Consider the following 25,941-nt stretch of genomic DNA (forward strand, 5'->3'; position numbering starts at 1 on the left):
TTCCCGCTGTTTTACCTGCATTCTGCCATATATTTCATGTTATAGCAGTCTCAGATGATGACCCAGCACATGTTGTCCATTTTAAGAACACTTTCTCTGCAGATTTGACAAAAAGCAAAGAAGGTACCAATGTGAAATTTCTTAAAGATAGCTATAGCACTCGACCCAAGGTTTAAGAATCTGAAGTGCCTTCCAAAATCTGAGGGCGACGAAGTGTGGAACATGCTTTCAGAAGTCTTAAAAGCGCAACACTCTGACCTGGAAACTACAGAACCCGAACCACCGAAAAGGAAAATCAACTTTCTGCTGGTGACATCTGACTCATGATGAAAATGAACATGCATCGGTCCACATGGCTTTGGATCATTATCTAGCGGAACCTGTCATCAGCGTGGACACATGTAGAATGGTGGTTTAAGCATGAAGGGACATATGAATCTTTAGCATATCTGGCATGTAAATATCTCGCGATGCCAGCCATAACAGTGCCATATGAACGCCTGTTCTCACTTTCAAATGACATTGTAAACAAGAAGTGGACAGCATTATCTCCCGCAAATGTAAACCAACTTGTTTGTCTGAGCTATTGGCTGTACAAGAAGTAAGACTGAGTGGACTTTCTAGGCTCTAAAGATCTACATTGTTTTATTTTTGAATGCAGTTATTTTTTTGTAGATTATACTACATTTGTAAGTTCAACTTTCATGATGAATGCAATACTGTACTTGCATTAGGTGAATTTAAAAATACTCTTTTGTTTTTTACAGTGCAAATATTCATATGTATTTTTGATTACAAAGTGAGCAGTGTACACTTTGTATTCTGTGTTGTAATTGAAATCAAAATATTTGAAAATGTAGAAAACATCCAAAATGTTTAAATAAATGTTTTTATTATCGTTTAACAGTGCAATTAATCACGATTAATTTTTTTAATCGCTTGACAGCCCAAGTAAAAATGCAAGTTGTTAACAGCATTTGAACTTTGTGCTGAATGGCACACTAAAAATAATTTAAATAGAGTATGATACTTCCTCTTAAGTTTTAATAAAACAAGAAGTGGTAAACTGAGTTCAGTGCAATAACAGTGATGAATTTAGCACCAAGTTTTTTAAGACGTTCAAGAACGTAAGTTGTGCTTTGAATCTCCTAATTTTGCTTTTAATTTGTATCTACAAAGGCTTTTAACTTTAAGAAAATTATCCATACATTCTGTTACACTGTCTTTACAAGATATAGAACCTTTTATTGCTGCTATTTAAGAATGCTCTTCACCATAAGAGAATAAAAAGATGTTTTATCCTAAAAACTCCCAGGAGTAGGACACAGGGTGGTATTTTCCTTCCTATGATTTTCTTAATCTATAAATATGAATTTGGTAGACGGTAATTCTTTCTCAGCCTGACTTTATTATTGTTGGGGTTAGTTGGTTTGTTATGTGGGGACAGGGGGGATGATGAAGGGGGTTGGGCAGAGAAGGGCTCTTGCATATGTCCTGTGAGCACAGTCCTTAATTTATGTCTTCTGTCTTTTAAAAACAAAAGTCTCTAGGCCCTGGTCTACACTAGGACTTTAGGTCGAATTTAGCAGCATTAAATCGATGTAAACCTGCACCCGTCCACACGATGAAGCCCTTTATTTCGACTTAAAGGGCTCTTAAAATCGATTTCCTTACTCCACCCCTGACAAGTGGATTAGCGCTTAAATCGGTCTTGCCGGCTCGAATTTGGGGTACTGTGGACACAATTCAACGGTATTGGCCTCCGGGAGCTATCCCAGAGTGCTCCATTGTGACCGTTCTGGACAGCACTCTCAACTCAGATGCACTGGCCAGGTAGACAGGAAAAGAACCACGAACTTTTGAATCTCATCTCCTGTTTGGCCAGCATGGCAAGCTGCAGGTGACCATGCAGAGCTCATCAGCACAGGTGACCATGATGGAGTCCCAGAATCGCAAAAGAGCTCCAGCATGGACCGAACGGGAGGTACGGGATCTGATCGCTGTTTGGGGAGAGGAATCCATGCTATCAGAACTCCGTTCCAGTTTTCGAAATGCCAAAACCTTTGTCAAAATCTCCCAGGGCATGAAGGACAGAGGCCATAACAGGGACCCGAAGCAGTGCCGCGTGAAACTGAAGGAGCTGAGGCAAGCCTACCAGAAAACCAGAGAGGCGAACGGCCGCTCCGGGTCAGAGCCCCAAACATGCCGCTTCTATGATGAGCTGCATGCCATTTTAGGGGGTTCAGCCACCACTACCCCAGCCGTGTTGTTTGACTCCTTCAATGGAGATGGAGGCAATACGGAAGCAGGTTTTGGGGACGAAGAAGAAGATGATGATGATGAGGTTGTAGATAGCTCACAGCAAGCAAGCGGAGAAACCGGTTTTCCCGACAGACAGGAACTGTTTCTCACCCTAGACCTGGAGCCAGTACCCCCCCGAACCCACCCAAGGCTGCCTCCTGGACCCAGCAGGCGGAGAAGGGACTTCTGGTGAGTGTACCTTTTAAAATACTATACATGGTTTAAAAGCAAGCATGTGAAAGGATTACTTTGCCCTGGCATTCGCGGTTCTCCTAGATGTACTCCCAAAGCCTTTGCAAAAGGTTTCTGGGGAGGGCAGCCTTATTGCGTCCTTCATGGTAGGACACCTTACCACTCCAGGCCAGTAACACATACTCGGGAATCATTGTAGAACAAAGCATTGCAGTGTATGTTTGCTGGCATTCAAACAACATCCGTTCTTTATCTCTCTGTGTTATCTCAGGAGAGTGAGATATAATTCATGGTCACCTGGTTGAAATAGAGTGCTTTTCTTCAGGGGACACTCAGAGGAGCCCATTCCTGCTGGGCTGTTTGCCTGTGGCTAAACAGAAATGTTCCCCGCTGTTAGCCACAGGGAGGGGGGAAGGTTGAGGGGGTAGCCACGCGGTGAGGGGAGGCAAAATGCGACCTTGTAACGAAAGCACATGTGCTATGTATGTAATGTTAACAGCAAGGTTTACCCTGAAAGAGTGTAGCCACTGTTTTATAAAATGTGTCTTTTTAAATACCGCTGTCCCTTTTTTTTTCTCCACCAGCTGCATGTGTTTCAATGATCACAGGATCTTCTCCTTCCCAGAGGCTAGTGAAGCTTAGAAAGGAAAAAAAACGCACTCGCAATGAAATGTTCTCCGAGCTCATGCTGTCCTCCCACACTGACAGAGCACAGACGAATGCGTGGAGGCAAATAATGTCAGAGTGCAGGAAAGCACAAAATGACCGGGAGGAGAGGTGGCAGGCTGAAGAGAGTAAGTGGCTGCTGAAGACAGGGCTGAAGCTCAAATGTGGCGGCAACGTGATGAGAGGAGGCAGGATTCAATGCTGAGGCTGCTGGAGGACCAAACCAGTATGCTCCAGTATATGGTTGAGCTGCAGCAAAGGCAGCTGGAGCACAGACTGCCACTACAGCCCCTGTGTAACCAACCGTCCTCCTCCCCAAGTTCCATAGCCTCCACACCCAGACGCCCAAGACAACGGTGGGGGGGCCTCTGGCCCACCAGCCACTCCACCACAGAGGATTGCCCAAAAAAAAGGAGGCTGTCATTCAATAAATTTTAAATTTGTAAATTTTAAAGTGCTGTGCTTAAAGTGCTGTGTGGCATTTTCCTTCCCTCCTCCACCACCCCTCCTGGGCTACCTTGGTAGTCATCCCCCTATTTGTGTGATGAATGAATAAAGAATGCATGAATGTGAAGCAACAATGACTTTATTGCCTCTGCAAGCGGTGATTGAAGGGAGGAGGGGCGGGTGATTAGCTTACAGGGAAGTAGAGTGAACCAAGGGGCGGGGGGTTTCATCAAGGAGAAACAAACAGAACTTTCACACCGTAGCCTGGCCAGTCATGAAACTGGTTTTCAAAGCTTCTCTGATGCATACCGCGCCCTCCTTCTAACCGCCCTGGTGTCTGGCTGCGCGTAACCAGCAGCCAGGCGATTTGCCTCAACCTCCCACCCCGCCATAAACGTCTCCCCCTTACTTTCACAGATATTGTGGAGCACACAGCAAGCAGTAATAACAGTGGGAATATTGGTTTCGCTGAGGTCTAAGCGAGTCAGTAAACTGCGCCAGCGCGCCTTTAAACGTCCAAATGCACATTCTACCACCATTCTGCACTTGCTCAGCCTGTAGTTGAACAGCTCCTGACTACTGTCCAGGCTGCCTGTGTACGGCTCCATGGCATTAAGGGGTAGGCTGGGTCCCCAAGGATACATATAGGCATTTCAACATCCCCAACAGTTATTTTCTGGTGTGGGAATAAAGTCCCTTCCTGCAGCTTTTGAAACAGACCAGAGTTCCTGAAGATGTGAGCGTCATGTACCTTTACCGGCCATCCCACATTGATGTTGGTGAAACGTCCCTTGTGATCCACCAGAGCTTGCAGCACTATCGAAAAGTACTCCTTGCGGTTTATGTACTCGGCGGCTTGGTGCTCCGGTGCCAAGATAGGGATATGGGTTCCGTCTATGGCCCCACCACAGTTAGGGAATCCCATTGCAGCAAAGCCATACACTATGACCTGCACATTTCCCAGGGTCACTACCCTTGATATCAGCAGATCTTTGATTGCGTGGGCTACTTGCATCACAGCAGCCCCCACAGTAGATTTGCCCACTCCAAATTGATTCCCAACTGACCGGTAGCTGTCTGGCCTTGCAAGCTTCCACAGGGCTATCGCCACTCACTTCTCAACTGTGAGGGCTGCTCTCATCTTGGTATTCATGCGCCTCAGGGCAGGGGAAAGCAAGTCACAAAGTTCCATGAAAGTCCCCTTACGCATGCGAAAGTTTCGCAGCCACTGGGAATCGTCCCAGACCTGCAACACTGTGCGGTCCCACCAGTCTGTGCTTGTTTCCCGAGCCCAGAATCGGCGTTCCACAGCATGAACCTGCCCCATTAGCACCATGATGCATGCCTTGGCAGGGCCCATGCTTTCAGAGAAATCTGTGTCCATGTCCTGATCACTCACGTGACCGCGCTGACGTCGCCTCCTCGCCCGGTATGGCTTTGCCAGGTTCTGGTGTTGCATATATTGCTAGATAATGCGTGTGGTGTTTAATGTGCTCCTAATTGCCAAAGTGAGCTGAGCGGCCTCCATGCTTGCCTTGGTATGGCATCCGCACAGAAAAAAGGCGCGGAATGATTGTCTTCCGTTGCTCTGACGGAGGGAGGGGCGACTGATGACACGACTTACAGGGTTGGCTTCAGGGAGCTAAAATCAAAAAAGGGGGTGTCTTTACATCAAGGACTATTTCAGGCAGGACTTCACGGAGGGTTCCAATAAGAAATGGTGCACCTAAGTTATTGTTCTTATTGGAACAAGGAGATTAGCCTGGCCTCTGATTGATACATGGCTAGATTTACCTCGCTGCACCTTCTCTGTGAGTGACTGCAGTGTGACCTAGAAGAATGAGTCCCCTAGACGGGGAGGGGGGAAGCAAATGAATACAGAACAAATCTGATCTATTTCTTGTTTTGATCCACTCCATCTATCTTTTACATCTTTGGCTGGCAGCAGACGGTGCAGAAGGACTGCATGCCATCCACATCTCATGGCTGCTCGGCAGAAGATGGTACAGTACGACTGCTAGCCATCCTCATCTCTTGCCTGCCCGGCAGAAGATGGTACAGTACGACTGCTAGCAATCTGTATCGCCTGCCTGCTCACCATAAGACGGTTCAATAGGACTGACTGCAGGACTAAAGAGAATGACCTGGTCAAGTCACTCCAAATTTAGTCCCTGCGCCCATGTCTGTCCAGGCGCTCCCAGCCGACGTGGCCAGGAGCACCTCGGACATGACGATGACGGCTACCAGTCGTACTGTACCGTCTGCTGCCACAAGACAAGGGGTAGCTGCTACTGTGTAGCAATGCCGTACTGCGTCTGCCAGCATCCAGGAAACAGGGTGACGGTTACCTGAGCGGGCTCCATGCTTGCCGTGGTATGGCATCTGCACAGGTAACTCAGGAAAAAAGGCGCGAAACGATTGTCTGTCCTTGCTTTCACGGAGGGAGGGAGGGGGGCCTGACGATATGTACCCAGAACCACCCGCGACAATGTTTTAGCCCCATCAGGCATTGGGATCTCAACCCAGAATTCCAATGGGCAGCGGAGACTGCGGGAACTGTTGGATAGCTATCCACAGTGCAATGCTCCGGAAGTCAACTCTAGCCTCGGTACTGTGGAAGCACTCCGCCGAGTTAATGCACTTAGAGCATTTTCTGTGGGGACACACACACTCGAATATATAAAACCGATTTCTAAAAAACCGACTTCTATAAATTCGACCTTATTCCGTAGTGTAGACATACCCTAGAAATATGAAGCACTGGGCTATTAATGCCTCACAGACACAGGTTAGCTGCTAGAGTGAGAATGTACATCAGTAAGAAAGGGTACATATTGACAGTGGTCTATTCTTTGGACAGTGAGTGATAATTTATCTGTATAATTCACATTGGTGTTAGTATTGTTAGAAGTTACAGGTCAGGGTGGATTGTAATGGTGAGATTCAGTGGCCAAAAAAAAAGTCAATCAGAAGTCCTGTCATGATAACCATTACAATAGTACTGGAGTTTTAGATAATAAGGGTATATCAACTTTTATATTTTAAGATGTTGACAGTGAATGATCCCTTGCATTGTGAAGCAGTGGCCTCAAAACAGATTTACTCAAAGATGGAGACCCATTTGAAAACAACTTCAAAGAAAAGTTGTGGCAAAAGAAGGCAGGTAAAAAACTCACTAACATCCAGACACTTAGTGATGAAAAAGACAATATGTACTTTTTGATTTTAGAATATTGACCAGTTAAAGCAAAACCGGGAATACAAGAAATCCCTTATGGCCTGGAAAAAGTAAAACTTCTATTTCATTCCTGTCTTTTCAGAATTTTTTGGCCAACTTTTAAAATTTTGAAAACATACTCCTTCAGAAATTAAATATGTAGTAACACTAAGAAGGTTAATAATATTTAATGTAAATATTTTATTTTAGGGTATATGAAAATAACTTTTCCGATTCCACATTAAAAAATCTTGTTAGGAAAGACGCTCACAGTATCATACCACTTAATTCTGGGATTTATTAATCCACTTTATAATGGTCCTATAAATGAGATTCTTTTGACTGCATGAAAGCTTTTCCTATTTGCTGAAGTGTATGCCAATTTAGAGCATACTTTTCTGCATATGTATTTTACTCTGCTTAATCATAATTTAAAAAAACTATTGCAGAAAATGTGGACTTTGTCTATTTTAAAAACCAGTACATGTAATTACAGTGGAGATTGATTTATTGATTAATTTTTTGGTTCCATACAGTCATTTCTGTTTGTGGATAATTCAGGTGTGTTACAGATTACCACCATCTCCTTGATCCAAAGTATTGAGACATTTAAATTGAGGTGCATAGGTATCAGCTTCATTGATCATGTTAGCACTGCATAAGTATCCACACAGCACTAACTAGGTATATAGTAAATGCTTTATTACATTAGATCACTGGTATATTTTGTCCAATATTCCATCTTCAACGGTGACTAGTAGCTAATTTTCAATTGGAAGGTGCAAGAATTCCTGAAATGGCCAATCGGGACAGTTTTTTCTTCCTGCCCCAAGCTGTTAGTAGGTGGCTTATGCCCTGCAATACAAAATTTGATCCTTTATTATTTGTATAATTTATTTTAATGTAACTACGGATGCTCTCATTAGTTACATAAATGTTTCATCATTTTTAATCCTATTGAACTCTTGGATTCAGTAATATCCTGTGGCAATAAATTCTATAGGCTAGGTATGATTTGTGTAAAACATAAAGTATTTCCCTTTACTGGTTTTAATTTACTGTCTTTCAGTTTCAGTTTTAATCCACTTACTCTTGTAGTATCAGAAAGAATCAATAGGAGCACGCAAATAACTGCTAGATACCATTCATAATTTTATGTACCTTATATCCCCTTTTATTTGTCTCCTCTCTGAATAAAACAGTCCTAATCTTTTCTCTCTTCTAATGGAAGTCTTTCCATAACTTTTAACCATATTCCTGCCTATCTCTGAACCTCTATTTCTACTACATCTTTTTTTAATATCTGATAACCCAAAGGGAAAAAGTGTTAAATGTGAGGGAATACTATCCATTTATATTGTGGTAAATATTTTCAGTAGTATTTTCCATTCCCTTCTTTTTATGTTTTAACTGGTAGTTTGCATTATGAGTACTTGCAGACTGGTGGGCAGTTTCACCAGCCAGGGAACAGAAATAAGGTCCAAACCGCAGTCCTTTTAGGACTCTTTTATAATTAACACAAAAAATAAATGGACTTAAAAGCACTGGACAATAATTCCCCAAATGCTTTCCGCCACTTTAGATAGCCAGGAGAAAAGGTGCACCCTTCTTCTTAGCTCCCCTTTGACTCAGCTTTTCCCCCAGCCACCTTTCATACTCCACTGGTTGCAGCCCCGTTAACCCTGTAGAGGTTGCAATGCCTTTACCTTTTCACGCCACCATGGCACATAAATAATCGTGTCTTTTTCTTGAGCATTTATAGTTATTTCAGAACCTAGAAATGTGCATGAGTAGTTCAAATTATTCCTTTTAATTTACATTTGTCAACAGTAAGTGTCATCTTCCATCTTGCTGCTCATTCACTTAGTTTTGTTGGGTCCCTGTGGAGTTCATCATAGTGTTCTCAGGTCTTGACTATTCTAAATAATTTTGCGACATCTGCACATATTACCCCCTTATAATTTTTCATTTTTTCCAGATAATTAATAAGTATATTAACCACTGGTCCGACTGTGTGTTACCCAGGGTTTTCAGAACCCCCAACACTGGTAACATAACTATTTCACTTCAGGCAGCATCAGTAGAAACACAGTGATTCTGTCTGATCAAGGATTAAATGCAAGTAAGCGTGCTCTTATCTAAGCAGTTTATGAGATTTAAGCACTCACAGACATAAGCAATAAGTTTAGAACATCTCAGATATTTACCTATATTCTGAGATGTTATTGAATAATCAATGACAAGTCAGTGCTGGGCAAACGCCTCCCTGCTGGGAGTAAACATGTCAGGAAAAATGTCTGTCTCAGGATAGCTCCAGAGGACTGCTCCCAAGTACACTCTATTATCTAAACAAGTGGCTCTTAACCTGGGGTGCACGCACCCCCTGTGTGGTGCGAGATGCCCTTTCTGGGGGTGCAAGACATGCCAGATTTTTTTAGAAGGTAAATCATTGAAAACACAAATTAAGCACAGGCACGTAAGTACAACTACTTTGTTTAATCAAACCTATGTATTTATTACATTATACATTTTTAGCAACTACTGTAATATACAAACAAAAAATATATCTAGGTTTAAAGAACTGACCTACTTCAATGATTTTTGTTAAGAGGTGCAAGAACATATTTTGAGAACCAAAAGGATGCAGGCTGCAGTAAAGGTTAAGAACCACTGATCTAAACTTTTTGTAACTAACTTCTACAAAACAGAGGTCATAATGACCCTTACTAGATCATCACTTTTCCTAACTTTCAATAAACTTTTAATAGCTGAGGCATCTAGACTCCAGGTTGTCCGTCCATATATCTTCTTTCATTCTTGGTTATTTACTTTTTCTTCCTCCCTCCCATTCTGAGTAGCAAAACTGCCAGCAGTTATGACCTTGCTTCTGAAAGCCTGTCTCCAAATTAACCCTTAACTATGTGGTGTTCTATTTCATTAATTCATAGTGGCTGAGTGCACTTAATATGCCCTCAATCCAGGCCAACATGTGTATCCCTGGGAAATCACTTTTAATCTAAGCACCCATCCTCTGAAAATTAGGCCCCTTTAAGGTATCTGAAATTGGGCACTCAAAAGTCACTAGTTGCTCTTGGAATGCTTGGCCATTACTTTTGATCCAACATTTAAAAGGATATTTTCAGCAGTTTGGGTTTTAATTTAATCTTCCGTTACATACTATACATTATCCCCACATTTTGAACATTGCTTAATTGATCTATGAAATGTATGCTTATTTTCTAATTCCTGTACTGTTCAATCAAAATTTCTTATTTGCAGAAATGACATTTGTTAGTTTAGCTGTTGGCTTAGTGTTACTCAGCACTGAGTGCATTCATTTAACTTGCTTTATTACTTGTTAACAGGAAGAAGGAGGAGGTTATTCAAAGTCAAAGAAATCCAAAACAAGTAAGCCTGCTATCTAGAATGTGGATGTAGAGGAGCATGGAAAGAAAAATCAGGTATTTCTGTGTTACAAACTTGAAAGATTCTTCTCTTTAATAAAAATAATACTCTGTCATCTCCGATTCTTAAGGATCACAATTACTCTATAAACTGTCTGTACAGAGATTGCCTTACATCAGGGGTGGGCAGACTTTTTGGCCTGAGGGCCACATCGGGGAATAGAAATTGTATGGCGGCCCATGAATGCTCACAAAATTGGGGTTGGAGTGTGGGAGGGAGTGAGGGCTCTGGTTCGGGGTGTGGGCTCTGTGGGGTGGGGCTGCAGATGAGAGGCTTGGGGTGCAGGAGGGTGCTCCGTGCTGGGATTGAGGGGTTTAAAGAGCAGGAGGGGGATCAGGGTTGGGGCAGAGGGAGAGGCTCAGGGATGCAGGCTCCGAGCAGCGCTTACATCAAGCGGCTCCCGGAAGTAGTGGCATGTCCCTTCTCCGGCTCCTACGTGTTAAGTGGCCCCTGACCCTGCTAGCGCCAGTGCAGGGCCATGTGGCTGCTTCCGTGAGTTGCGTGGTGCTGACTCTGCGCCCTGGAACGGGGTCATGCTGCGGCTTCTGCGAGCCACGTGGTGTGGCCCCTGACCTGGTGCCCCCGGCTGGAGCGCCGGAGCGGGGTAAGCCCCAGACCCTGCTCCCCAGCAGGAGCTTGCGGCATGGCTTAAAATGGCTTGCGGGTCAGATCCAGCTCGCGGGCCGTAGTTTGCCCATTCCTGCCTTACACAATAAGAAGCTGGATGCTAGGATAAAATACTAACATACAACAAAGCCAGAGTTCTTGGTTTCTTCGAACACTTGCAGATAAGTAGTCTTTTCATTTTGCTTGTCTGGCCTTTCCTGGCAAACAAGCTCTATATTGAATTATAAAAGATTCCTACCCTTAGATGTGCTCAGACTTGGCTTAAACTCACATATGATTGGATAATTTTTCTTTTCTTTCTTTCTTTTTTTTTTTCCTTCAAACCAAATGAAACCTAGTTTCTGTGCATTGCTGAGTGCAATTTTTAACCTAAGTTATTGTTAAAATCACAGGACCATATCCAGCTGAAGTATTGTGCATCATTTCCTGTAAGGGTGAGCATGGTGGCTGGGCACTTGGGCAGCGATAAGTCCTAATAAAAGGATAAACTGACCAGCCATGCAAAACATTAAAGATTATACAGTTCCGCAATCAGAAGACTGAGATACCAGTGCTCAGAATGTGCGGGGTTTATGTTAGTATTAGTCCTTCAGAGAAGAATATTCTTCCTGTACATTAGGGATGCAGAGAGCATGTTAGAAAAAGGACAGTTTTACTCATGCAGCCAGTTAAAAGTTATCAACCAAAACTTACATGAGGGAACAGACTCTGTGGTTAACAATCTTAGAAGTAAATGAGGTTATAGGAGTCCAAAATAAAAATATCAAAGTAATAAAAAAAAAAGGAAAGGGATCACATAGGTCATGGCTGGACCAAAAGTACAGTGTATACATCATACAAACAAATGGGAATATCAGGGTCTTAATAAAAAGAAATATACATAAAGAATGTTTCCTTTTTAATTCAGTTTCTGGTTTCAGCATAAGTGACAACAGGTAGCCAGCCAATCAATCTCTGTCAAGCAGTGCATTTCATGCCTCTTTGTTCCCTGAGGTGGATGCATTCCTTGAAATGACATGAACACCCACTCTTTATTCTGCCTGGGAAAAGCTCATTCCCTAGATGAGTGTACCCTGTATGTGTAGTGCCTTCATATGTCAGGTCCTCACCCAGCCCAGTATTTAGATGTGATATTTGATTAGTCGTTTTCCCCTGAAAAGGGACAGAGTAGTTCAGCTTCAAAATCAGGCAACTGAGGCATGACCCCACCAAAAAGGAAATCTGTCCTAGAAGATTCAACATCCTGGTCTGTAGTGCTGAAGTCTGTGAGTGGCCCTGAGGCCTCACTCAGGACCAAAGATGTTTGCTCTGAGATGTGAGATTAGCTTTGTCAAAACTTTGTACTGAAGCTGATTTCAGCTTTTTATTATGTATGTACCAGTAGGGCCCAGCTTCTCCAAGGAGGATCAGGGCCACATTGTGATAAGTGCTCTATAAACTTTGTCCCAATTTGTTTAAAATATAATGATTTCTAAGTATCCTGTTAGTGTGGATTCTTTCTCAGTTCTGGGAGCTGACTAATCCTTGTCAATGTAGTGATGCCAGAGTCTGGGCCTAAAAAGTTTTGGTCTACAACCTCTTTTTATAGTATACTGTCCTGTTGTTGTGCCAGTGTTGCACCCATATTCAGCACTTACAAATGCTTGTTTGCATTTGACATTTGTTCTCTTGAGATTTACTCCTGAGCTTTTAAAGTTTACCATGGGGCAATATATTGAGATGAGATGTTTTTAAAATAAAATAATTGTTGTCTTGCAGGAGGAGGTTGGCTTCACAACTTATCACTATATAAACATTTTTATTTACAATTTCCTTACAGAAAGGGGATAGTTTTTTCTGCTGAATAAGAGCCAAGATCCATAAACTCCAGTACCTGTCACAGAAAATCACAGATGTTTCTGATTTTCTTCTCACTTTTGTATTTGGAAATCATATCTCCCCTAAAGTCAATAGAGTTACATTGGTGTAAGACCAGTGTGAGAGGAGCATCAGACACAGTATTTAATAATCTTGTCCACTATATATAATATCACTTTCTCTTGAGAGCGGGACTCAGGCCTTTCTTTGGGACAATAGGAGAAGTTAAAGATTAAGAGTGAGTTAAATTTAACTTGGTTGACTTTTTATAGTTTACCTAAAACCTGTATGACCAAAAATTTTAACAGTGATTTATAGACCACTTCAGCTACTTTTAATTCATTTTCTAAGGTACAAATTAAATTGGGAGCTGTTCAATATTCCACTTAGTTTTTTATAGAAGGAAGTGAATTGCAATTGTTTTCTGAGTCATAAAACTGCTGCTGAAAAGGAAGTTGGGCTTGTAGGTAGGTCAGGAATCATTGAATCATAGAATAACAGGGTTGGAAGGGACCTCAGGAGGTCATCTAGTCCAATCCCCTGCTCAAAGCAGGACCGATCGCCAATTAAATCATCCCAGCCAGGGCTTTGTCAAGCCTGACCTTAAAAACTTCTAAGGAAGGAGATTCCACCACCTCCCTATGTAACGCATTCCAGTGTTTCACCACCCTCCTAGTGAAAAACTTTTTCCTAATATCCAACCTAAATCTCCCCCACTGCAACTTGAGACCATTACTCCTTGTTCTGTCATCTGCTACCACTGAGAACAGTCTAGATCCATCCTCTTTGGAACCCCCTTTCAGGTAGTTGAAAGCAGCTATCAAATCCCCCCTCATTCTTCTCTTCCGTAGACTAAACATCCTCAGTTCCCTCAGCCTCTCCTCATAAGTCACGTGTTCCAGTCCCCTAATCATTTTTGTTGCCCTCCGCTGGACTCTTTTTAATTTTTCCACATCCTTCTTGTAGTGTGGGGCCCAAAACTGGACACAGTACTCCAGATGAGGCCTCACCAATGTCAAATAGAGGGGAACGATCACGTCCCTCGATCTGCTGGCAATGCCCCTACTTATGCATCCCAAAATGCCATTGGCCTTCTGGGCAACAAGGGCACACTGTTGACTCATATCCAGCTTCTCGTCCACTGTAACCCCAGGTCTTTTTCTGCAGAACTGCTGCCGAGCCATTCGGTCCCCAGTCTGTAGCAGTGCATTGGATTCTTCCGTCCTAAGTGCAGGACCCTGCACTTATCCTTATTGAACCTCATCAGATTTCTTTTGGCCCAATCCTCCAATATGTCTAATCCCTCTGTATCCTATCCCTACCTTCCAGCGTATCTACCTCTCCTCCCAGTTTAGTGTCATCTGCAAACTTGCTGAGGATGCAATCCACACCATCCTCCAGATCATTTATGAAGATATTGAACAAAACCGGCCCCAGGACCGACCCTTGGGGCACTCCACTTGATACCGGCTGCCAACTAGACATGGAGCCATTGATCACCACCCGTTGAGCCCGAAAATCTAGACAATCTAGAAGGTTCTTAAAAGAAGGAGGGGAAAGAGTTACAAGTATAAAAGGAGTTAGAGCAATAACTATATTAAAAATAGCAGAACTTATGTTCCTAAACTGCTCTGTGAATCACACTTGATTCTCAAAGCACTTTCTGTTCTTCTGCAGAAATCTGCCTTTTCACATGGAGCTGGTTTTCTTCCTTAGTTTTAGTTGCTGAATTTCATTTAAAGAAGCTTAAAATATATTAAATACTTTCAAAATATTGCTTTTCCATTGAAGCAATTGCTACAGCTACCACAGGGATATTATGTGATGACAAATGGGAGAGGAGGGGATTCACATGATCACAAGTGGAAAGGAAAGTAATCTCATCAGTAAGGCTACATTTTAGTCACGGGTATTTTTACTAAAAGTCACGGACAGGTCATGAGCAGTCCATGACTTTTACTGTATACCCCTGACTAAAACTTGGGGTGGGCAGCCAGGATGCTGGAGGTGGGGGGGCGGCCAGTGGTGCATGGCCCAGGACCCCCATTGGTGCTGGGTGCCGGGGTTGGCAGGGCCAGCAGGCTCCCTACCTGACTCCGCACCTCCCCTGCAGCAGCAGCAGCAGAGTTTGGGTGTGAGAGGGGGCAAGGGGTTGAGGCACAGGATGGGGTGAGGTGCAGCTGGGGGCACTTACCTGGAGGGCTGCCTGAAAGCTGCGACATCCCCCTCGCTCAGCTGCTAGGCGGAGGCGTGGCCAGGCAGCTCCGTGCACTGCCTCCACCCAGAGCGCTGGCTTCACAGCTCCCATTGGCCAATTACTTACTGCTAAATTCGATTATCCAGTCCATCTGCCCATCAATGCAGGATTTTTATGATTTAACATTAAATATGTAATTACTAAAATACATCAATTTTCCCCCTTGATGCCATTTTGCAGTCTCTTATTGATACTGTTACCCCTTTTGACCTAACTGGCTAGCCAAATTTGGGGTGTTGCAGGTTATTCCAGTCATAGTGACCAACATTTTCAAAGTAATTTAAGGGAGATTTGGGTTGGGAAGCCCTGGAGGAGTTGGAGAGTGAGCCTGCACCACACTCACCTTGCAGCAGCAGCTCCTTGTCTCACAGGGCTGATCCAGCTCCCCACTCCGTCCCCTTCGCTCTGGCTACAGTATGCACTGCTGAAAAAAAGGCTGTTGTATGCCTTTCTATTAAGCATTTGCATCTTTAGAAACATTTATTGCCAATGGGATCTTCAATCTTACTGTGACTATTTCAATTTTGTATTCTGTAAAAATAATTGCACCTTGTATGCACAGATTCTTCCCTTCCACACTGAGCTAATTAGCAAATTAAATCTATATATGATTGTTTATTTCAATGCTTTTAATCCTTTAGTATTGCCCTAATTCTTCTTTTAGAAATGTATGCAGGGGGACAAAGCTGTCTATATTAAACTGTCATTGCAAAGCACACAATTTTTAGAGTGCAGATGGAGAAGATTAAAATAACTTGCTCTTTTCTGAGAGCATTGTGGCCCCCAGACAATTTCTGGTATGAAAGCTGGGGGAGGGAGAAGGAGGAGGAAGTCCCCCAAACCCTTTATAATAACTGACTAAATCTCAGTGTCACAGTTCTGACTCCAGTCCAGAAGACGTAGGCCCTCCAGATCTGAGTCAAACCTAGCTTCACTCTCCTTTCTGACCTTCTCACCCCAGGCCCACCCGAAGCCCCTTCTCCCTCCTTGTCCAACACTGAGCCCGGTGCAGGGGAAAGCGTCTGACATCTCCACCCGCAGTATGCCCTGCTTTCCCCAGCTCCACTCCTCCTGGGCTGTCCGTGTCTCTCTCATACACCCACAATTCCTACCTTAGCCAATAGCAAGCCAGCATCATTCCAGTTTCACAGGGTATGTGCCAGTGGGGTCACTTACTGTTGAGCCATGACAAGGTTAACCAAACCCACAAGAAAACAGTAAAAAAGTGCCATACAATTGACCATTATAAGGTGCTGAAGAGTGGTTTCTTCATCTCCCTTCTCCCACTTTTCTATACAGTCAAGTGTGCCACCACCCTACCTGGTCTCCTCTGGTCTAGTGAGCCTGAGTACAGTGCTGTTCCACAACCAGTGATCCTCCATACAGCAATACAACAATTGGTTGTAACCTTTATGTGGGACTGTTAATCATTTATTAAATATGCACTCAAAATAGATCTACAAAGTAAAATAAAAACAAACATAGATACCCATCCACCATAGTTGTACAAGAGCACAGAACTTCTTTATTCTCATTTTACATAATGAGAAATTGTAATTAGTACATTATAGATTTTGACTTCATAAATAGAATCCAAACTAATATTGGAGCAGAAATAGTGACATTTGCTTGTAAGTTGACTGTATAGTTCTGTTTTGTAAATTGAACTTTTGTTTTGTGTTTTTTTGAGTTTGAATCCTCAGAAGAGGATTTAAATTAAGGATTGAAGCTCTAATGGTATTGGTTCTGATTCTCTAATTCTGAGGTGCAATTCAGACCAGTGAGAGGGTGTGTCACTACTTGTCCTAACCCTGAGTGCCTTAAAATGCTCTGCTGTTGTAGCTCCATGTCTGGACGTTCCCAGCTAGCATACAAGCATACACTGAGTACCTGTGTGTTGAGCAGCCGTGGTTGAGCAATTCTGACTACAGCAGCCTGCTTGTTACACCACAGTCACCCTCTGGTCTCCCCCAGGCTTTGATACTATTAGTTAAGTGACCCCAACACACCCTACTCCCAATTTCCCTGCCAACTAAACATGGATCCATTGATCATTACCCTTTGAGCCCGACAATGTAGCCAACTTTCTACCCACCTTATAGTGCATCCATCCAGCCCATACTTCTTTAACTTGCTGACAAGAATACTGTGGGAGACCGTGTCAAAAGCTTTGCTAAAGTCGAGGAATAACATGTCCACTGCTTTCCCTTCATCCACAGAACCAGTTGTCTCATCATAGAAGGCAATTAGATTAGTCAGCCATGACTTTCCCTTGGTGAATCCATGCTGCCTGTTGCTGATCACTTTCCTCTCCTCTAAGTGCTTCAGAATTGATTCCTTGAGGACATGCTCCATGATTTTTCCGGGGACTGAGGTGAGGCTGACCGGCCTGTAGTTCCCAGGATCCTCCTTCTTCCCTTTTTTAAAGATTGGCACTACATTAGCCTTTTTCCAGTCTTCCGGGACTTCCCCCGATCGCCATGAGTTTTCAAAGATAATGGCCAATGGCTCTGCAATCACATCCGCCAATTCCTTTAGCACTCTCGGATGCAACTTGTGCACGTCCAGTTTTTCTAAATAGTCCCGAACCACTTCTTCCTTCACAGAGGGCTGGCCACTTCCTCCCCAAGCTGTGCTGCCCAGTGCAGCAGTCTGGGAGCTGACCTTGTTCGTGAAGACAGAGGCAAAAAAAGCATTGAATACATTAGCTTTTTCCACATCCTCTGTCACTAGGTTGCCTCCCTCATTCAGTAAGGGCCCACACTTTCCTTGGCTTTCTTCTTGTTGCCAACATACCTGAAGAAACCCTTCTTGTTACTCTTAACATCCCTCGCTAGCTGCAACTCCAGGTGTGATTTAGCCTTCCTGATTTCATTCCTACATACCCAAGCAATATTTATATACTCATCCCTGGTCATTTGTCCAATCTTCCACTTCTTGTAAGCCTCTTTTTTGTGTTTAAGATCAGCAAGGATTTCACTGTTAAGCCAAGCTGGTCGCCTGTCATATTTACTATTCTTTCTACACATCGGGATGGTTTGTCCCTGTAACCACAATAAGGATCCTTTAAAATACAGCCAGCTCTCCTGGACTCCTTTCCCCCTCATGTTATTGTCCCAGGGTATCCTGCCCATCAGTTCCCAGAGGGAATCAAAGTCTGCTTTTCTGAAGTCCAGGATCCTGTATTCTGCTGCTTTCCTTTCTTCCTTGTGTCAGGATCCTGAACTCAACCATCTCATGGTCACTGCCTCCCAGGTTCCCATCCATTTTTGCTTCCCCTACTAATTCTTCCCAGTTTGTGAGCAGCAGGTCAAGAAGAGCTCTGCCCCTAGTTGGTTCCTCCAGCACTTGCACCAGGAAATTGTCCCCTACACTTTCCAAAAACTTCCTGGATTGTCTGTGCACCACTGTATTGCTCTCCCAGCAGATATCAGGATGATTGAAGTTGCCCATGAGAACCAGGATGTGCATCTAGTAGCTTCCGCGAGTTGCCGGACGAAAGCCTCATCCACCTCATCCCCCCAGTCTCGTGGTCTATAGCAGACTCCCACCACGACATCACCCTTGTTGCTCATGCTTCTAAACTTAATCCAGAGACTCTCAGGTTTTTCTGCAGTTTCATACTTGAGCTCTGAGCAGTCATACTGCTCCCTTACATACAGTGCAACTCCCCCACCTTTTCTGGCCTCCCTGTCCTTCCTGAACAGTTTATACCCATCCATGACAGTACTTCAGTCATGCGAGTTATCCCACCAAGTCTCTGTTATTCCAATCACATCATAATTCCCTGACTTTGCCAGGACCTCCAGTTCTCCCTGCTTGTTTCCCAGGCTTTGTGCATTTGTATATAGGCACTTGAGATAACCCGCTGATCGCCCCTCATTCTCAGTATGAGGCTTGGCTTCCTCCAAGCCAAGCCAGTCGGACTTGGAACTGAGTACCTCAGCATCAGTGCAGAGTGCTCCTTCCACCATTCAGGATTCCTGGTACTATTTGCAATGCCTGGTGCCAAGAAAGAAGCATAAGAAGCAGCTGGCTAAGAGGGGACATTCCTCAACTCCAAGGAAGGCGAGGCACGGGGAACAGAGTGGAGTGCGAACTAAGTCAGACCACTCCTCTGCTTCAGTATCACAGGCAGCACTGCTGACTATGGCACGTACACAGGCACCGTTGACTCCAGTCCTGGATGAGACATCAGCATCGAAAGGACAGCACAGCACCAGCACCAACATGGTGCCATCTGCTCCAGAGGTGTTTGCTGCAGCCAGAGACCTGCTGGTACTCTCTGTACTGCTGTCGCTGGCCGTACAAGAGGCAGTAGCAGCACTGATAGGCAGGAGGGAGCATCTAGCCCCCAGCTGCTGTCTGGTTCTGGATTCCATGGTACTGTCTAGAGGGAAACCGTCCTTGCTGGCCCTGGTGCAAGCCTCCCCTCTCCAGCACTGGTAGGAACTGCATCTCCATGGTCCCTGGAGGAGGGCTCATCATTGGATTCGAAGATTGGGTCATACTCCTCTTATCCGAGGGGTCGCCCTCGTTATCCCTCCAGTCATCCCTACCCCGCTGTAGACCCTGGCACGGGAGTGCCATCAAGTGCTTGGCTGAGCGATCACTAGCCTATGCCAATGCAGTGGCCCCTTTGGAACCCGTGGGGATTGCCCCTGGTGCCAGGACCCCATTTGAGATGCTATTACTTGGTGGCCTCCAAGAACAGGTTGCCTCCTTCCTATTGGGGAGCACCTGACCTGGACCTTGGGGAGTGGAGGCGCAGCGCAGGCGGGGTCCTGGGGGAAGAGGCCGAGGGGGAGCTGGGCCGAGGGGTGGAGCCAGTGCCCCCCCCCATTTCTCAGGAGCTTCAGGCAGCTGTGCTCCAAAGGCAGCAGACCAGAGCACCTCCAAAGGGAGGTGTGCCACATCCGGCATTTCTTGCCTCATTTTGGAGGCTTAGCCTCCCCAAGCCTCTTATACCCACTGCCCATGCACAACCCCCTTCTTCCGTCTTTTGGCATTGGCTGGAAAAAAGGAACTGAGGGGACATGGGGTTGGCCGGACCCTTTATACCAGTGCTGTGAGTGTCCAGCACCAAACAAGGTGCTGGTTTCTCTTGTCGTCCTAAGTGAAAGATAACTTGGAGTTCTGTGCCCCTCTCTTTTATAGTCCAGCAAACTTTTGAAATGTATCCTTCTCAAAATTTAATGCCCCTGCTGTGAGGAAAGGTGCCATGGCATCTGATGGAGAAGGTTTCCTGCTGGTTTCTTCCCCACTGATGCTTTCTAGAATGCGCATTGATCTGTCCCTGCAGCCTCCGATATGCCAATGAATGGCCACTTGACTGTGATTGCCAGTTGTCTGTGGTTACACATGGAAGGAGGCTCTGGCCTTTTCTGTGTGTTGAAAATAACCTGTTTACCCACTTCCCAGACTTATCTGGATCAAACACATTTTAGTAACATCATATAGAGGGAATTCATAACTTCACACATACATGCATTTTACAATTATATTAATAACCAGTGTGTTATTAGCTTTCATATTTGTACAAACATTATTACAAAAGCATGTAAGGTGTGAATACAGAGGGGTCTAGGGTCACAAATGGGCTTTGTGATCTCTGCTCTGTTTTCTTTATTGTCCTGGTACAAGATAAAAAAATGAGCATTAAATACCTTTCTGTTGCAGTTCAAATACAGGACAGCACAAAGCTTTAAGCAAGCAAGCAGACTGGTCTGCCAACAGGCTGGTCCTGTCAGCTTTCCACCTCTCCTTTATTCTTTCTCCCCCCCACGCTTTACATTCTCCAACAGATAAAAGGAATACACTGGCTTTGTTTAACATTCTTATTTACCAATTTCTATCTACCGCATTCCTTGCTCTCAGGCCTTGAGCCCAGTCCTGGGCGGCTTCCCACGGTTCATGTCATCTGGGCGAGATTCCAAGGTTCATGCCCTTGAGAGGAGCCGTGTGTGCACTGCTCGTACACAACACTCCGGGTGTGCCCTGAATGTTGCCAAGTGCATGAACCTTGTATGAATGCTACATCCCCTCCTTTTTTGTTTCTTTGTGCTCAGCCATCTCATGGTAGCCATCAGTTTGCTTTTGCAAGCCAATTAACTCCCTGACAAACAAGGTCATAACTCGTGGAGCCTGCCTGGGCGGGTCTCAACAAAGCCTTAACAAAAAGGAAATACATTGCACACAGCAACAGCAAAAAATAAGCCCAAGAAGGTAAAGTGTAATTGGCCGGGCCCCAATTAGCCATGCTAGAGTACTGGGAAGAGAGGTTCGCATAAGCAGCGAGCATCATCTCATTCCCTATTTCCTCAGGGTGACAACATACTGGAATAAGGCACGTACCTAACAATTCTTCAGCTGCTACAAAATCAGATAAACGAAAGTGGGTAACATTTACTATTAAAGCCTATCTTTCCCATAGGTTATATGTCATTCGGGTCCGTAACGGAGGAGGCGCTCCCGAGTCAACCCCTACAGGGAATAGCAGGCACATAAGGCACACAATTAATACAGAATTAGCAGTGATTTGGGCGAGAATGGCCACAAACAGAGTCTCAGGAGTCTCTGGCTGTTGGTTTGCTGCCAGTCTTCATTGAGCCACGGCGACCAATGCTTTCACTGCTCCCCATGTCATGGGCTGGCTTGGGACGCTACGTCTCCTCCGTCTCCTTCCCGCCATTGTTGACCCGGGAGGCACCGCGTTCTCCTCCAAGGTCAGCTGAAACTCCGGTATGGGGTTCGACAGCCCCGGGTGCCACGCCATGCTGTTTCAGTTCTGGTCGCACACACCGGGCCGGAACCCACAACGGTCCTGCAGGGAGAGACACAGCAGCATATCCCCGCCCCCAAGTAATTAAAGGTACTGGGCCCAACCATTGCGGATCGGGCAGCTGACGGTAATAGACACATGGTCTTTCCAGTAGCTCGGACTTATGAAAATGCCAATCCGCGGGGGTCTGCTGATCTGTATTCAGTATTAAATTATTTAAAGTAAACAAAAGGACATGCAATTGTTGCTAAATGTCTCCTAAGGTTCGGAGACGCAGCTCCCCTTGTTTTAATTGTTTGTCAAGCAAGGTTTTTAGCGTGCGATTTGCACGTTCAACAATAGCTTGGCCTGTGGAATTATAAGGGATCCCGTGTTTGAGACAGACGTCCCATTGGGCACAAAAGGTGGAGAGGGCTGTGGAGCAATAGGCTGGGGCATTATCCGTTTTTATCTGGCTCGGGTGACCCATAACAGCAAAACAGGCTAGCAAGTGGTGAATAACTTTGGGAGTGGCTTCCCCACACTGTGGTGTCGCCCAGAGGTATCCCGAATAGGTATCAATGGAAATATGTAAAAACGAATGGGGCGGAATTGTGGCACGTGAGTGACATCCATTTGCCACAGCTGATTCGCTGCGGTACCTCTGGGGTTAACGGCATAAGAAAAGGTAGGGGCAGCAGCGGCACAGTGGGGGCAGGAACGAACAATAGAACGTGCATGATCAGCAGGAATGTGAAATTGTCGGGCCAAAACAGAGGCAGACTGATGAAAAAAGGAATGGCTTTCAATGGGGTCAGAAAAGAGGGAATTTACCTGACCACGTAATGCGCGATCGGCACGCGCATTGCCTTCAGTGAGTAGCCCAGGCAGAGGGGTATGACTGCGAATATGAGCAACAAAATAAGGGAAATTACGAGTGGTGATGAGATACTATAAGGACAAAAACAGGCGAAGAAGGTCCGCATCGACCTGAGGGGTAATGAGGGCAAGGGGTAAATGATCAATTACCTGATAAACATAATGGGTGTCCACAATTACATTAAAGGGACAATCAGCAAAAAGTTGAAAGGCCAAAATAACAACAGCCAGTTCTGAGTGCTGCGCGGAATGCTCAGGCAGCGTAAAACGAGAATGCCAACAAGGGGGGGTCACCTAATTGATAGGTGACAACACTGCGATATGGAGACCCATCAGTAAAAAGAGAGATAGCTGAAACAATAGGTCGAGAGCGACTAAAATGATGTACGATTAGTGGCACCTTTTGTGTGATCACCAACCGAGGATCTTTTGGGGGATTATAAGAAATCTTTCCCACATAATCACAAAGAGCAACCTGCCAGGCCAAGGAGGTGTAGTGCAAGGAATCAAATTCACTACGTGATAAGGGGAAAACAATGGCAACTAAATCAGTGCCCGTGAGTTGCACTGCACGGTGGCGGGCTTTATGAACAAGGTCGGAGAGGGCATCTAAATAAGGATAAATATTCCGAGGAGGCGTGGAAGACAAATATATCCACTCTATGATAGAGACGGCTGTGTCTGTATGAGGTACAAACAGAGCCGCAGTAGGCGTATGAGGGGTGGCAAGGAGAACCAACCGCAGGGGACAAACCTCAGTGAGTCTATCCACAAACTGATGACTCAACACTGCATTGATCTGTCGAATGCAGGCAATGTGCTCCTCAGTGATGGCAATAACTGCGCCCGGGGTTAGGGGTTGGGGTTGGACCACTTCAGGCGAACAGGGGCAGCATAGGTTTGTAAAACCTTATGCCCGAGATATTGGTAGGGATAAGAGCGTTGAATTTTTTCTGGTGCCACTAACAGGCCATTTTGGCCAAGAATCTGAGACAAATATTCAAGCTGTTGTGCCATGACCTGGGGACCGCTAAGCAAAATATCATCCATATAATGGTAGACCTTTAGTGTGGGGTATCAGGCACGAAAAGGGGCGAGGGCCCGATCCACAAAAAATTGACACAAGGTTGGACTATTTTGCATTCCCTGGGGCAAGACTTTCCACTGATACCTTTGAGAGGGTTGCTGATTATTATATTCTGGCACCGTAAACGCGAATTTTTCGTGATCTTGTGAGCAAAGGGGGATTGTGCCTATGGGTTGGATGCATTTATTTATTTCCCTTAAATCGTGTAACAGCCTCCATGCACCAGATTTTTTTCTTAATAACGAACACCGGGGTGTTCCAAGGACTAGTGGAGCTCTCCAAGCGCTGTGCATGCAAATGTTGTTGTACAAGCGAATGAAGCGCTTTCAGCTTTTCTAGGGGGAGAGGGCCACTGGTCAATCCATACGGGCTCTAAGGATTGCCATACCAATGGTAATGCGGAGGGCAAGGTGGGTGGGGGAGGGTTTTGGGCCATTATATATTAATATCGAGGGTGGTGTCTAGCTTTACAAGTAAGTCACGGCCCCAAATATTGAGGTGAACAGGGAGCACAAAAGGGCGGATTGTAGCAAGGGCACGGCCTCCTGGTTTAGAGACCGTGACCCAAGACAAACTTTGGTGCCCGGGTTTGCTACCCCCAATCCCCGACAACTCTTTAGAAGGAACTGTTGGCCAACTGACCAGCCAGTCCTGATCACGAATCACCATAACGTCAGCTCCAGTGTCCACCAGCCCTGTAAAAGGAAAATTATTTAAAAGAAGTGTTAACTGAGGTTTCGAGGGGCGGAGCGACATTGTTAGAGCAACAAGTGGAGAGGACGTGTCGTGAGGCAGTGACTGAGACAGCGTCGATCCAAAGCTGCCTCCGCCCCGGGCTCAATCTTCTGCGGCTGGCACCTGATAGAGGACTAAAATCAATTGTGCAATTGACCATCCACGTGGGAGCGACTGCGGAAGATGGGTCCACACCTGAACCTTAATAATGCCGGTGTAATCGGTGTCAATGACCCCTGGGATAACAAAAAAACCCTGTTTCCCAGCGTGTGAGCGAGGGAGAACCAGACCCACAAATCCGGCAGGGAGAGGTCCAGTCACCTATGTAGGTATGGCGCAAACTTCCCCCGGCAACTGAAAATCAGCGTCCTCCTGCATAATCAAATCAAGCCCTGCACTTCCGGCAGTCGCCGCCCTCATGGAGTCTATGGATTTTAAGGCAGAGGAACAGTTGTCTGAGTGGGGAACACTCCCGTTTGTACCTGGGTTCGGGGGGGACCCATCGTGCGGTTTCCCGACCCGCTACGACACTGATTAGCTCAGTGATAGCCCTTCCGACACTTGGGGCACTTTTTTGAGGGGCGGGTGGGCGCCGTCGATGAGCGGCACTCCCGCTGAAAGTGCCCCTCCTTACCACAGCGATAATAACGCTTCCCCTCCTTCCCGCTTTTCCGCAGGGCGGCAGCCAGAACTCCAGCTTTATGTGCTTATGTGCCGATGTTTTGGCACGCCCGCAGCATGTCCGACAGCTCTAGAACGCCAGCGGCTTGTGCCACCTGGAGAGCATGGCGGCAATCCTCGTTCGCATTTTCAACCGCCATTTTTAACAGAATCTCCTGTGCTGCCGCAGGGTTATCCACCTGTCGGAGGATAGCCTCCTGCAATCTGTTGGTAAAATCCATAAAGGACTCTGATGCACCCTGACGGATACTGGCAAAGCTTTTGGTAGGTCTGCCTGAATCTGGGACCTTCCGGAAAGCATGCTGGGCGCAGGCAGAAATAATGGGGAAGACGGCCTGAGGGAGTTGAGACTGCATCTGAACAGTAGCAAACTGGCCCTCCCCTACTAACTGCTCATAAGTGACACCTTGCGCTATATATACCTGGGCTTGGTGTTCCGCCATCTGCCGATACTCACTAAGCCAAATGACATACTGACTGGGCGTCAGCATCATGCACAACAGCGCCTTCCAATCTTCAGGGACCAGGGTGTACCCAGTACCTAGCCCTTCAATGAGACCACGTACATACGTGCTAGTCAGGCCGAACTCGCGAATCGCTTTCTTTAAGTCTCTGATCACCGAGTAAGGCAAACTGACCCAGTTTGCAAGCTGGTTGCCCTGGCCATCATCCTGCCAGGTCACCGGGCAAACTGAGACCAGATCAGCTAATTCCTCTGCTGTAAGATCTGGGTGAGTCTTCGCTGCGTGAACCATTTGTTGCACCAGCGA

The 25,941-nt window shown here is 45.5% G+C and overlaps 2 protein-coding genes across 2 annotated transcripts in view; both read left to right on the plus strand.

Moving 5' to 3' along the window:
- Positions 1-10,265, plus strand: part of C2H18orf63 (chromosome 2 C18orf63 homolog) — a 37,074-nt gene extending 26,809 nt beyond the window's left edge. Inside the window, exon 12 of the mRNA XM_075125336.1 lies at positions 10,189-10,265. Coding sequence (XP_074981437.1) covers positions 10,189-10,248 — 60 coding nt within the window. The 3' untranslated portion in view covers positions 10,249-10,265. The remainder of the gene's footprint in view (positions 1-10,188) is intronic.
- On the plus strand, positions 1,564-3,716 carry LOC142071057 (myb/SANT-like DNA-binding domain-containing protein 7). The gene is made up of 2 exons (XM_075125337.1): positions 1,564-2,490; positions 3,078-3,716. Exons 1-2 carry the CDS (start codon positions 1,907-1,909, stop codon positions 3,133-3,135), a joined length of 642 nt encoding a protein of 213 aa, XP_074981438.1. The 5' UTR covers positions 1,564-1,906; the 3' UTR covers positions 3,136-3,716.
- Positions 10,266-25,941: the final 15,676 nt, after the last annotated feature.

Source organism: Caretta caretta, chromosome 2, assembly GCF_965140235.1.
Source record: "Caretta caretta isolate rCarCar2 chromosome 2, rCarCar1.hap1, whole genome shotgun sequence".
Taxonomy (NCBI): Eukaryota; Metazoa; Chordata; order Testudines; family Cheloniidae; genus Caretta; species Caretta caretta.

What these genes read in the sequence shown, in the direction of transcription:
- LOC142071057 (XM_075125337.1), top strand. Translation starts at nt 1,907, where the DNA reads ATGCAGAGCTCATCAGCACAGGTGACCATGATGGAGTCCCAGAATCGC. An exon ending in AGGCGGAGAAGGGACTTCTG is followed by an intron (nt 2,491 to 3,077) that starts GTGAGTGTACCT and finishes TTTCTCCACCAG; the next exon opens with CTGCATGTGTTTCAATGATC.